The sequence below is a fragment of the Dama dama genome, chromosome 15 (genome assembly GCF_033118175.1).
Source record: "Dama dama isolate Ldn47 chromosome 15, ASM3311817v1, whole genome shotgun sequence".
NCBI lineage: Eukaryota > Metazoa > Chordata > Mammalia > Artiodactyla > Cervidae > Dama > Dama dama.
The window spans coordinates 29,504,543-29,516,652 of record NC_083695.1 but is presented as its reverse complement, the minus strand read 5'-3'; the positions used below and the strand labels follow the sequence as shown (position 1 = coordinate 29,516,652).

The following is a 12,110-nucleotide window of genomic DNA, read 5'->3' as shown; positions in this document are numbered from 1 at the left end:
AGCGTCTAGAAAAACACACACTCGTATCTGCAGCCGCGAGATTGAGCGCCTAGTTTCGCTGCGAGACTCCAGAACCCCACCCCACCCTTTGGGCTGCAGCGCTGCCACGTCTCGCGCATCCCGAGCTCCCTACGAGAGGCAGAGCCCGCCCCCGAGCGATTCGTCACACCGTGGCCCGCCCCTCCGCGGCCCCAGTCGCTGGTAGGGCGGCACCGGACGGCCAAGCGCCGTGACGCTACGAAGGGGTGGGGACGAGCACGCGCCCGGAAGTTCCGGGGAGGGGGTGTTACGTATATCCGGCGAGTAGCTGGCGGTCCCGTGTGCTGCTGGGCTCTGTGCTCTGAGGGAGGGTCCAAGCCGCCTGCTGCCGCCGGAGGAACCCCTTGGGCCGTGAGTCTGGGGGCCTCAGCGAAGGAAGGAGCTGGGGCCGGAGGCGCGAAGGTGGCGGGCAGGGGGGTTAGGGTGGAGGCCGGCGCAGGCGAGATTGGGGGAGGAAGTGACACGCAGGCGGTTCTGTGGGGCCGCGGGGCTTGTTCTGGGCGGGGACGGGCCGGCTTGGCCGGGTCTGCTCGGTTCCCTGCCGGCCTCACGGGTATTGGGTCTATCCGCATTTCGCTCGGGGGTCTTGGCAGCTGTTGGGCAGGATACCAGTTTTCCTGTCTTTACTGTGCGTCCCGGTTTACGAATCGGCTTCACATCCCCTGTCTGGGATGATTCTCAGCCCTCGGTGGGGTGGATTGAAGTCCTTGATAATTATCCTTTTTATACAGAGATTAAGGCCTGTAGAGGCATAGTGAATTGCTCAAGACCCCATAGATAGCAAGTGTGACCGTTCGAACTAGATATCCTGGCTCCTAGTCCAGGGCTCTCCCCACCCCCACTTCAGCCGTGTATTATCATCTGCTGTCCTGGGTTGAACCCCGTGTTTTCTTCTTCCGCCTCCCTCTTTTTCCCTCTCTTAAGTGCTTGGGAAAAAATCTCGGTTAGTATTCTCCCTTGTTCTTGTCTTTTCTCTTTTATTTCGGTACATCTATTTAAGTTGTGACGGGGCTTTACAGAGTTTTGCAGTGGGGCTGACCTTAGACATTTACCCTGCAGCTAAGCAGAGTTTCCTAGCCAAAAGCCAGCTGCTTGCTATCCCAAATCTGTCTGAAATAGTGTCTTAAAGTTGCTCGGAGCATATATGAGTAACGAGTATGTGCAATATAAGTGATGGATAGGTTTTTTATTGACTGATCGTCAGTCTGGTGCTCTTTATTTATTTGAATCATCCGTCCTTAAATTTGCAAATTTTAGGTACGTTGGTAATGCTTTTGTTGGTAGGTAGAGCCCTTAAGCTAATTTGCCATAAGATGCCATAAGGTGGTAAAGTGGATCAAGGCTAGAAAAGAAATAAAGTGCTAGTTACTTAACTTATGGTTTAAAAGTTGTGATGAGTTGTAAGGATGAAAACATTGGATTATCATAGGTGTAATTGGTGGTTTAAGAAAGTTTTATTTTCTTTTAAAGCAGTTTTGTGATTTGCATTGGAATTTTATGTGATATTAAAAGGAAGGGCTTTGACTTTGGCATTAAAAGAGGAGGGTTTGAGTCTTGGCATTGTTACCTTTTCAGCTGAGCTCCCTTGGTTAAGCTAACTAATCTGGGACCATCAGCGCCCTAATCTTGTTAAATAAAGCCAGGGATCCCTACCTCCTAGGGTTAGTGTGAGGCTGAAATGAGATGCATGTACAGGCACCTTATAAACTGAAAAACTACTCACTCGAGGGTGCAAAGCCTAAGATCTCAAGGATGGAGCCACCATCAGAGCCGTTTCCTCTTTGGGTAGCACTACTGTGAGGTTCTTTGGGTCCAATAAGGGGTTTTATTATTTTTTAACATCACCTTTCATTTTGGAGGGAAGAATTATAGGATTTTTCAAACAGGGATATCAAGTGAAAATAAACTGGAAAGTTAAAGTAGTTCAGTTAATTATGAAACATTCCTTAAAATGGAATTTTCTGCCATTCTGTCACCTCCAGAGAATTTATCTAGTTGGGAACACTTCTATAATGATGTGGTAAATACTTTACAAAATGTCTATAAAGTACTGACTGCAAACCAGTGTAGTACAAATGGATATATGTGTTGGGTTTTAAAGTTGAAATCAGTGGGAGTGACCTTAGTGAGACATGCTTTCTAAAGTGAGATGTGCTTCTTCAAGTGGTAGAGAAAGAAAATAGGGAAGATGACTGGTTTGGTAGGATTGCTGAGGAGAGTCACATTGTTCTTTTGCTTACCAACAGTGGAAACTTAAGCACAGGAACTTTGTAAGTGTATTTAAGTCACTGGACTTCTTAGAGGCTAAGTTTCCAGACAAAACTATTATTTAACATACTAAATTTGGTTTTTCTACCAAAATATATTTTGATGTTGCTGAAGAAGGCAAAAAAAAAATCCTTATTTAGTATCTTTGTATAAAAGCTTTTCTGTCAGTCTCCACCCCTACCCAAACTCCCAAGCTTCTTTTGACCCACCTGTGTATAGTAAGCCGTAGAAGATAAGCACTAAGCAGTCCTGAAAGTTTACAGGTCAGGCCACAGGCCTGATAAAGAAACCAAAACAAAAACAGTAATTGGATGAAAAAGAAAATTAACATATACTGTCTCATTCTTTAAATGAATATAGGTAGGTTTTTGTAGCTAACCCTTTTACAGTAAACCTTTACTTTTTTAAGAAAAATAAAACTTCGGGAAATTTGTTTGATAGCAGTTGGCCACGTCTAGTATAAAGCCTTGCGTTCAGGTGTTCTTGCTGTTGGAGAGGAGTGAAAGTGGGGGATCATTCGTTTTTCTGCACCAAATCTGAGGTGCTGCAGCAAAAATTCAGTGTGATCAGGAAATGCTGACTCTGAGAAAACTAAACACTCACCATTGGCTCTAGATTCTATTCTGTTACATTTAGAGGTCCTCTTGCTTATTCCCAGTATATGTACACCTTTTAGTAGCTTTGGGTCATCTTTGTTTTGTCTAGGCTTATGGGAAACAGTAGAAAAAGTGATGTTAATATCAGTATTGAGGTATGTACTTGGGTAGGAACCTACCTCTATGTCGTGAATGAATTTTCTTATTTTAAGAAAGTCCATATTTGTAAAATATGGGTCTTAATTATTCACATTATGATTGGACTCTCTTATCTCTTCATGGCTCTCCAACATAGTGCTGTCATCTTTTTCTAACTTGAGACACATCTATAAAAGAGGTTAAATAATACTGTTTAAGAAGAGATAGAATTGGTAAATGGAGCAGTGCAAATTGTGCCAGCTAGTAGGATTTTAGTGACCTTGTTTTTTAGAGTTGTTTACAAGAATGGGTTAATATGTTTTTCATTCAGGTTAATATGCCTTTTATTGTTGTTTTCTAGTTAGCACATCAGTGTGACATTTTGATCCAGATTATTGATGAGGCTGATTTCCTAGAAGTTTTATTAACTGGTAGACAGCTGTGGTGTATCTAGAGAACATGAATGAGCAGCTGCCTGGAGAAGTGAGTCATACAGTGAAAGAGGAAAGTATATCTTTAACGCCTAGTCCTCTGAGTATCATAGATTGGAAACTGATAGAAAATTAGGAGTTTATGCAGATCTGAGTACCCCAGAGACTTCCCTCCAGGGTGCAAAATCCTTTTGTTTTTTTTTAGGCTCCAAAACGTGGAGCTATAACCATGCATGAGGGCCAGCAAATGAGAGTTAACGTCTCCAGAAATGTACCAGCATTCAGAAGGCTAATATTTGCTGCTTTCCTATTTTATACAGGGAGTAAGCATTAATAATGTCTTTCATCTTTGAGTGGATCTACAATGGCTTCAGCAGTGTGCTCCAGTTCCTAGGTAAAGCCATTTCCTTGAAATACACATTTCAAATGCTGTGCATTTCCTGAAACAATTTAAATATACGTAGATTTTGTTGTATAGGAGCTAGTTATGCTATTATTATTATTATTTTCCTTTTTAGGACTCTACAAGAAATCTGGAAAACTTGTATTTTTGGGTTTGGACAATGCAGGCAAAACCACTCTTCTACACATGCTCAAAGATGACAGACTGGGCCAGCATGTTCCAACATTACATCCAAGTAGGTTTGAAAATACCTGGTGACCTTTTGGTATTTGAGGGTCAGTGTCAGGGTTGGAGGATGGATCTCCAATTGATGCAGTTCTTTTATTTACTGAATCCCCAAAAGACTTGACAAAAAATTATCTATAGGATATGCTCAAGTCAAATACCCATGAATCTAAAGACCTCTGGAACTTTGTCACTATCTGTTCTCACTAGTCCTGCCATGGGACACATCTCCCATATCGACTTCTAAGGAGTAGCAAACACTTTGGAGAAAAAGAGATTTGGCTTTTTTAAATAATTGAAGAAAAAAAAAATAATATAATTGAAGAGTATTTTCACCCTTGTATCCTTTTCTTTACAAAGTGAAAGCTTCATTAGGTTCTACGTTTGTATTGGATTATAATTTTGGTAGCTTGGCCTTGTTGGATGGAGAAGTTTATTTCCTTCCTTTATTTTTCAGCATCAGAAGAGCTGACAATTGCTGGAATGACTTTTACAACTTTTGATCTTGGTGGGCATGAGCAAGGTAAGAGATGATTCAGTGGAAGGGTGATGTAGGCTTCTGGATCATTTTGTTCCCCCTTGTCAAAGCAGAGTCTCATATATACCTTTTAAATTGCTTTCTAATAACATGAATATTCCCTTACGTAATCATAATAATTGTCAAACCCAGAAAGTTTTATTTATCTACTCTATAGCGTATACTGCCTTTTTTTGTCATTTGTTCTGGTAAGCTCCTTTAAACGTTTTTCCTCTCTTAAACAAGATCCAGTACAGTATCACATGTTGAATTTAATCATGTCTCTTTTTTATCATTTATTCAGTGGAGTGTATGTAGGAAATTATTTGTAATTTATGAGTCATTTTAAATTTGTCAAGAGTTGCAAAAATAGTACAGTGACTATCTGTGATCACTTTGATCTGAACTGATACTTTGTGTATTCTCCCCATCTGGGGCAGTTGGTGGAACATTTTCTTCTGCCTTGTTGTTCTCAGTGCCTTACTCAGCCTATGTCCACTTGGTTCCCAGATTCCTATCTGGTGTTTATGCAGAATTTGGGGCATCCTTATCTGATGGATGCCCACTTTACATTTGGCATGACTTTATCGTCAGTGATTTCATTAACATTACACTTATCTTATTCATGTAATATTTATATCCTACAAAATCATATGTGTAAAATGATCATCAGCACATAAAATACCTCTACAGAGAAGTGACTGAAAGAGCACGTACAGAAACATCAGCAGTGGCTGTGTATGGATGGAGGGCTACAGGTGATCTTGTTTCCTTTTTTCCTGTAATCAGCTTGTATCATTTTCATTTGGGTAGAGAACTGTGCATGGTATCTTTTCTGCTTCTTTCAGAAGTATTGGTAACTACTTACAGATTTAAATTCAGAGATAAAATAGTTGTAAGCTGAACTGAGACCATCTGGAGAATGCAGAAGGAGGAGGTGTTTTTAGATACCTGAATTGGGAATTGTATATTATTTGGTGTGATAAATTTAGCTTTCAGGTTTTGATAGAGTAGAAAAGGAAATGCATTTATGTACAGATGGTCTCCAACTTAACAATGAATTAACTTAAGATTTTTGACTTTATGATAAATAGCCTTTCATCATGCTGGGCAGCTCCCAGTCAGCCACCTGATCCCGAGAGTAAACAACTGATACACTTAAAATCGTTCTGTGCCCATGCACCATTCTTTTTTTCATACAATATTTCATACAAACATAGAGTATTCAATGAATTACATCAGAGAGTCAACACATGATAAAATAGGCTTTGTGTATTTTGCCCAACTATAGGCTGATATAAGTGTTCTGAGCACTTTTAAGGTAGGCTAGATTAAGCTGTATTTGGAAGGTTTATCAAATACATTTTGACTTAGGAGATTTTCAACTTACAATGGATTTATTGGGATATAACCCGATTTGTTCATAGTTTTGTTTGAGGAAAATTTACTTAACAGAAACATTTTTTCCATAATAACCTTGCTACATTTTACACACATTACTGAGATGCTCTATATATGGAGGTTTTTTTTTTTTTTTGGTATAACTTAAAAATTTAACTTATAAAAGTAGTCCAGGCTTAATGTAGCAAATTCAGTATACAGTGAATTTACAAATCTGAAAGGTAAAAGTGAAATTCCCCCAACTTCTCCTTCCCAGTCCCACTCTTCAGAGGTAACCGCTTAAGTGTTTGATGTAGAAATGCTTCCTTAATCATCCCATAGAATGGCTTAGAAATTATAATACAGTTAAAGCATTGCTTCCCAGATCATTGTCACATCATGTTATAAACCAAAAATTGAAATTTATAAGGCACACTGGGTTAAATGAGGAGACTGAGGTAACTGGCCTGGAAACGTCAACCACCTGGAAAGCCCAGTCTCCCTGTGGGCTGAGTGGATGAAAGTGTCAGTACACTTACAAATTGGTTAGTTAGGAACTAACTTGGGACTAGAGTTATATGGATAAATAATTTGCATCCTGATACTCTAACTCAGAAGTTGCAAACTAAAATGGCTCTGGGGTGGGGTAGGTCATTTAAGTGAGTGAAATTGGGAGTGAGACAGTAGGAGGCGGTGGAAACTTTGACAGACTGAAGAACTGAGGCCGCATGTAAAGGGGCAGCCACCACTCAGTTCCAACTGATTATTATCCACCCAGTATATGTGGACTGATAGGCATGGGATTGCCAGATGTTGTACTTTTTCAGAAAATCAGGCAGAAAACCCTGATTTTAGTATTTGAATAAATCAGATTCAGTTCACAGACCATCAGTTTATTTGTCCTCTGTTCTGATTTAATACTGGCTAGGACTTGGAGAATCTGTACAGAGTTTAATGCTATTGAAACCTGGCCAGAATTTGCTTACTTCATAGACCATTAGGTTATTCATATTCAGCATATATGTTTTTAAATTGATGCAACTGCAAACTTTGTCTTTTAGCACGTCGGGTTTGGAAAAATTACCTCCCAGCAATTAATGGGATTGTCTTTCTGGTGGACTGTGCAGATCATCCCCGACTTATGGAATCCAAAGTTGAGCTTAACGTATGTTTATATTTTCTTTTTCTTTTCTTGGCCTCTGTTTCTTTTAAGAAATGCAACTTAGTACTGCCAATACTTAATCATTACAGTTAACATTTGGTAAAAGTCGTAGCTACAGGAAGAAAGTGTTTTAAAATCAAAAACATTTTTCAGTGTTTTGAGGAAACTTGGCTTGAACACAAGTAAATTAACTTTGCTTAAATTTATCATAGGTTGATTCTATGTGCGGTTTGCTCAGGACATTTCCTCAGTTAATGCCATTTTCCCAGCATAATTAATGTCTTTCCCTTTCATGCATCACGTATGTTCACTGTTTATGATGTGTTGGCATAGTGAAACCTTAAAGGAGATATTAGAGTTCTTTGTGTTTTTGAATCTGTGTTCTCAGGTTGTACCTGCCTGACGTTTGTCACTGAGTGACTTCCCAGACCTTAACAGGCTGTTCTGTCTTTAGTTTTGATCACATGCATTGTTTGATACTAACTAGGATTCATGTCAGATTTTTTTCCTTTTTCAACATTGCATTTTTCTTGTCTTGATAATTTCTGTAGTGTTGCCTTTGTAATCCATACTGTGTCACTCTGTGCCTCTTCTTTCTCTTTGATTTATAACTCTCTGCATTCTTGTTCCTGGCAATTTGAACCTCTTTCTGGTATAAGTATGTTTGTTGAATCTGAAGCTGTAGTCTTAAAATCCTTCCCTTACTTGACCCCTTGGCACTTGTCATTCTCTCTCTGTGTAAACGCCCCTGTATATTCTTGGTTTTGGTGTTCTCTCTGGCTGATACTTCTCTGACTCTTGGCACAAGCACTTGTTCCCCTGCTTAGCCCTTAAATCTTGGTGCTCCCCAGGGTCTGTACTTTTTCCCAGGTTGGTCCAGGCTTCTCCCATTGTTTCATCTGCAACCCATCATGCCAGTGACCCCCAAATGGGTTTCTGTTATTTAAATCTTTCTTGAGCTCCAACCTCATACATAATGCTACTTATTAGAAACTCTGCCTACCAATTCTGTACTCCCAGAATGGAACGATTCGTCTTCCACATCCTGTACCTGGACATGCAGTGAATTACTATAGATTTCAACAACACCCTGCCACATACTACTTGTCTTTGTCCTCCTTAATATTCTGGGGATAAAATCTACAGCTCTTTTGCATAGCACATAAGTTCTTTCATAATCTTTCTTCTGTTTGTTTCTTCAGCTTTTCTATTGCCTACCTTGAACTACATTCCAAACATAGATAACAACTTGCCCTCCCTTGAATATTCAGAAGTAACTGTCTCTGCCTGGTTTTCTCATCTGACCCTTTCCCCCTTTTGCTCGTAAATTTCTAAATGTCCTTTAAGAGATCCCAGAATTCAGGTATGACTGTTTCTGAGAAGCCTTCTCTGACCTCTCAGACTGTTAGACTCTCCATCTTACCAGCATCTGTTGTTTTTACTGATTTTCTTAGGTCTCTCCCACTGGAACTTAGATGTAGGGATCTTGTCTTATTTCTTTGTGAAACCCCCATATCTAGTAAAGCCTTGGGCATATAATATGCACTTTGTTACTATTTAATGAATGAATGACATCCTTACTCTGATTTTGTCTAACATTTCTTGGTACTTGAGATATTCACAGTGGGTTTCCCTTTATCCTTTTAATTCTTCCCTCCTTTCCTAGCTCTTCCTATCAGTGAAATAGATTCCCAGGCTTGAAATCTTTGCCAACTTTGACTCCTGTGTTGTCTGTCTTATCATTTAGACATCAGTCTCTTCACTTTCTCTGGAATGCTTGCTGCACATTCAGTATGTGTTGCTATCTTAGGCTAGATCATCATCCCTTACCTGAGCACCACAGATAGATACTATTTGAGAATTCATTGTACTGGAAGTGTAGATTCTATCTAATAATTCCTGGATTTAGGGTCTATTGCAGCTAACTTCTCAGACTGGTACCATAATATTTGTCATACCATCCCAACTTATTTACTCTGTCAAGACACGTCATCATAAATGCTTTAATCCAGCCAAGTGATACTCCATATGGCTTTATGAACTCTTCCTACTGTAAAGCCATTGCTTATCTTCTTCATTCTTTGGGTTGTACCTATCCAAACCCTGCCCATCCTTCAGAGTCCAATTTAGTTTCCACATCTTTGTTAAGACTTTGCTTAAGTCCACATCACTGTTTTATTTTCCTGAATGTCTTTTAGTATTTGTATTCTCTTCCTATTCATTGTGACAGTTAATCATCCACTTGCCTTGCTTTATTGAGAGATGAGAGCATAGAGTGAGGATTTCTCGAGCCAGGGATGTGTCTTACCTTTCTTTTGTCTTCCTGTCATTGTTGGGGATAGCACATGGGGGCATCTAGTGAATACTTGGGGATTCCTTTAGTCATCTTTGAGGCTCTGTAGCCAGAGCTTTGTTCTTTCTGGACAATGCTCAGTGGAGAGCTGCAGATGGTCTGTGGTTGAGTGATTTAGCTCAGAGTTAAGGTTCTGCTGCTTTACAAATAGACACAACTTTACATTATAATTGTTTTGACGCTTTGGGTAAATTTTTATAGATTCCTCACCCAGCTCTTTTTTTAAATCTTGGCTTTAGGCTTTAATGACAGATGAGACAATATCCAATGTGCCAATCCTTATCTTGGGTAACAAAATTGACAGAACAGATGCAATCAGTGAAGAAAAACTCCGTGAGATATTTGGGCTTTATGGACAGACCACAGGAAAGGTAAGAGAAAAAATCTTCAGCAGATACATTATAAAGGCAACTCACAGCTTTTGAAACATTCATGTTTTACAATCTAGATTTTACTTGTCTTTTAAAAGTAACTGGGCTTAACATTTGTTTTAGTAGAGGTGATTTGTAGACTGTGAAGACTGGAGCATGTTCTTTCTTCCACTGTTCTCTAATGAGAGTTTTCCTCAGGTATTTGAAAGAGTCTTTAGCTAGAAATTTTTTTGGACTGGAAATTTTAGGTTATGAAGAGTGCTCGTTTATATCATTTTCTAAGCATTGAAATCAGAGTACTGGGTTATTCGCTGTGCTCCCTGCTGAGAGAGGTAGGACTGTTACCCCTATTTGGAGATGAGGAAGCTAAGAGTGATTGGTTCTGGTCTACACAGCAAGTCAGTGATAAAACCAGGAATAGAACCCACATCTTCCACATCAGTAGAATCCTGTTGCAGGAAAGTATGCTTGTGAGAGAAAAATCCAGATAAGCTCTAATTTATAGGAATCCTGGTCTTTTCAGCATAAGGTTTGGTATATTTAATTTTTAAAAATTTCCTTTTCTGGAATCTATAAATTCCTGACTTTCTTGCATGGTTCCTTAGTCTTGCCTCTTTTTGGTTATATAGTTCTTTCTAGAAATACTTCTTTTCATTAACTTAGCTTTCCATTTTACACACACATGAATTTTTAATTTTCTTGACATAAACTGTCATTCATATATATTTCTGAATGCTTGTATTAATAAGAATGTGCTTATTTCTAAGAAATCCTGGACCTTTTTTGTCCGTAAGAGAACATGCTTTTCTTGGTTTGCTGCCATAGTTTTCCAGACGAACCAGTTGGTGTGTTCAAAGCAAAGGTGCTTCACAGTGAGAGAATCTGGGAGTAGGACTCTACTGAAAGCACGAACCCCAGTGGCCTTGACCACATTTCTGTAATTAGTTCTGGCTCAGATTTGCTTCTGACGGATGGAGAAAGTGATTTTTGTCATCACCCTTGCAAGCTTTTCCACATGGAATGCTAACATCTTGGTTTTGCCTCCCCTAGGGGAATGTGACCCTGAAGGAGCTGAATGCCCGCCCCATGGAAGTGTTCATGTGCAGTGTGCTCAAGAGGCAAGGATACGGCGAGGGCTTCCGCTGGCTCTCCCAGTATATTGACTGATGTTTGGACAGTGAAAATAAAAGAGTTTTACTTCTCTGGACTGATCCTATTCACAGCTTCCTCATGAACTTTTCTAATAGAACAAGGAAAGCTCTCCGACCGTGTCTGGCGTTGAGAAGCCAAGAGTCTGTCTGCTCTCTCATCGCCCAGTGGTGACATGTGCTCTTCTCCACACTGTTGGGAGGTACTGCTGCCCCACGTGCTGGTGCAGCTCAGCACCCCGGGACTTGGAGGTGGCAGGATTTGTCGAGTAGAGCTGTGTGCCGTCACGGGCCACCTGGAAAGAAAAACACGTCTCACCACTGTGGTTGATTTCAAAAGAAAGTGATTCTATTTTTTAAAGAAAGTGTTGTTAATGTAATTGGTGACCCTCCTCATAACTTTTTTAAGTTCACAATATACTTGGTCCAGAGTTTTCTTTTTTTCTTTTTTAATCTAGTGAATGGCATTTAGACATTTCATAAAATTAATGCACAGATACACGTTGGAGTCCAGAGCTCAGTTAAGTGAGCAGCAGGCTGGTGAGAGAGGCTCCCCGTCTCCCTGGCTGCCTTTGGTAGGTGGCACCCCCCTGTGCACAGAGCACTCGGAAAGAGCAGAACCCCAGCCTCTCAGCTGAGGCTGGTTTCCACTGTGGTCGGCTCCGGTCATGTCTCATCCCAGCATGGATAATAGATGGGTCACTGCAGAGGAGTTAGTTCTAGTGTGGGTTATTGTTACTGTCTTCACTCAATAAGTTACCAATTTCAGCCAGTCTTTGCTTTTATGCAGTTTTAAAATTTCATTTCTTTCTGTAGCACCTTTTTCATTTTCAGTTGTAAAAAGTGACTTTCACCTCATGAAAAATTTGAGAACATCTCCCATGTTGTCAGATACTGCAGGTGTATCTCAGTCATTTTTGCAAATTCCAGAGGACATTTTTTTTCTCAATAGGAGAGTCACACAGGATGCAGATAATAGCTTAAGGACTCTGAATTCTGTGAGTTGAGAACTTCGACATCTGATATTGTAGCATTTGTTTGAATCTAGGAAAGATTTACTCCACTTGCAGAGTTTGGTT

General features: G+C 40.0%; 1 protein-coding gene across 2 annotated transcripts; it reads left to right on the top strand.

Moving 5' to 3' along the window:
- Positions 1–258: 258 nt before the first annotated feature.
- SAR1A (secretion associated Ras related GTPase 1A) lies at positions 259–11,467 on the top strand. 2 transcript variants are annotated; one of them, XM_061161711.1, is made up of 7 exons: positions 259–390; positions 3,793–3,866; positions 3,991–4,110; positions 4,558–4,623; positions 7,059–7,162; positions 9,752–9,883; positions 10,934–11,467. In XM_061161711.1, the coding sequence occupies exons 2-7, from the start codon at positions 3,809–3,811 to the stop codon at positions 11,048–11,050; spliced, it is 597 nt and encodes a 198-aa protein (XP_061017694.1). In that variant the 5' UTR covers positions 259–390; positions 3,793–3,808; the 3' UTR covers positions 11,051–11,467. The 2 variants fall into 2 exon arrangements, with proteins under 2 accessions (XP_061017694.1, XP_061017695.1); XM_061161712.1 differs by having other exon boundaries at positions 299–441.
- Positions 11,468–12,110: the final 643 nt, after the last annotated feature.

What these genes read in the sequence shown, in the direction of transcription:
- SAR1A (XM_061161711.1), top strand. Translation starts at nt 3,809, where the DNA reads ATGTCTTTCATCTTTGAGTGGATCTACAATGGCTTCAGCAGTGTGCTC. An exon ending in CAGTGTGCTCCAGTTCCTAG is followed by an intron (nt 3,867 to 3,990) that starts GTAAAGCCATTT and finishes TTTCCTTTTTAG; the next exon opens with GACTCTACAAGAAATCTGGA. An exon ending in TCTTGGTGGGCATGAGCAAG is followed by an intron (nt 4,624 to 7,058) that starts GTAAGAGATGAT and finishes TTTGTCTTTTAG; the next exon opens with CACGTCGGGTTTGGAAAAAT.